The sequence below is a fragment of the Apis dorsata genome, unplaced genomic scaffold (assembly GCF_000469605.1).
Source record: "Apis dorsata unplaced genomic scaffold, Apis dorsata 1.3 scaffold_331, whole genome shotgun sequence".
Taxonomy (NCBI): domain Eukaryota; kingdom Metazoa; phylum Arthropoda; class Insecta; order Hymenoptera; family Apidae; genus Apis; species Apis dorsata.
Window position 1 is genome coordinate 219,731 of NW_006263599.1, and position 1,039 is coordinate 220,769.

Below are 1,039 nucleotides of genomic sequence, written 5' to 3' on the forward strand. Positions count from 1 at the left end.
TGGCGATCACCAGGTTGTCCGTCAGGGTGGTATCCGGTTTACAACTGACCATCAGCCCCGACACCGCTATAGAGAATGGATACGTGGCGGAAACATCGGTCACGAGGAAGTTGACCGCTCAATATCAGGTATACATATATATATATATACACACACACACACACACACGACGCGGCGTTTCTTTCTTATTAAAAATAAATGGAACTCGACGAGCCTGAAATTTCTCAATCGTACGATCTATGAAACGTAGGAGGGTCTGTTGGATATAGACGTGGAATTCTCGGACGGTACGAGAACACCGCTGAGAGAGATCGCCGTCAACGACTATCATTTGTTGGTGGAGAGTTTAGATCCGGAAGTGGTGGCGTTCGCCCCGATGGTGGCCTCCCATCATCCGCGAGTGATCGCAGTGGGCGAGGGACGGGGCGATTTGTTACGAGTCAGTCTTCAACTGGCGGATGCCTGCCGTTTGACCGGCAGGAGGTCTGGGAAAGGGTCTCAAAGGGCGACCGCCGCCACCCTTGCCACCGCTTCCGCCAATGTCGAGGTGGACTTTGCCTCGAGCGATCTTCCCAACCGACCCGAATTCGTGCAGAACGACGGAGGTGGAACGGTCGGCTCCCATCATCACAGGGAGAGGAAGACAAGCAGGGGAGAGATGGCGCCCGATTTGCACGACATCTTAATCGGTAAATAGATCCTGTTCCATCCTACGTGGTCGTCTATACGCCTGTGTATATATTTCTTTCGTTCTCGAACGTCGTCGTACGCTTTAGTAGCGCTTCAACTTGATTAACTCATATATATATATATATCCTCGTTTATCGATTACGGATCGCGATAAAAATCGTTTTCTTTTCTTTTTCTCACCGCTTTCTTTCACCATCCTCCGCCTTTCTTTCGTTTTCCCTTTTCGAATCACTTTCGTCGTGCTTCTCGTCATTTTTCTCGTCGCTCTATTCGACCCCTACCCCTTTCCTCTCGACCCTTGGCAGCGAGCTGACAGGCGAAAGACGCGTTTGACGTAGCGTAGACCTGT

At 50.6% G+C, this 1,039-nt stretch overlaps 1 protein-coding gene across 1 annotated transcript in view; it reads left to right on the forward strand.

Annotated features, from left to right (window-relative positions):
• Positions 1 to 1,039, forward strand: part of LOC102673690 (transmembrane protein 132C) — a gene marked incomplete at its 3' end in the record, with an annotated part of 19,116 nt that overhangs the window by 16,833 nt on the left and 1,244 nt on the right. Inside the window, 2 exon segments of the mRNA XM_031511598.1 lie at positions 1 to 128; positions 251 to 689. The exon segment at positions 1 to 128 is cut by the window's left edge and continues 31 nt beyond it. Coding sequence (XP_031367458.1) covers positions 1 to 128; positions 251 to 689 — 567 coding nt within the window.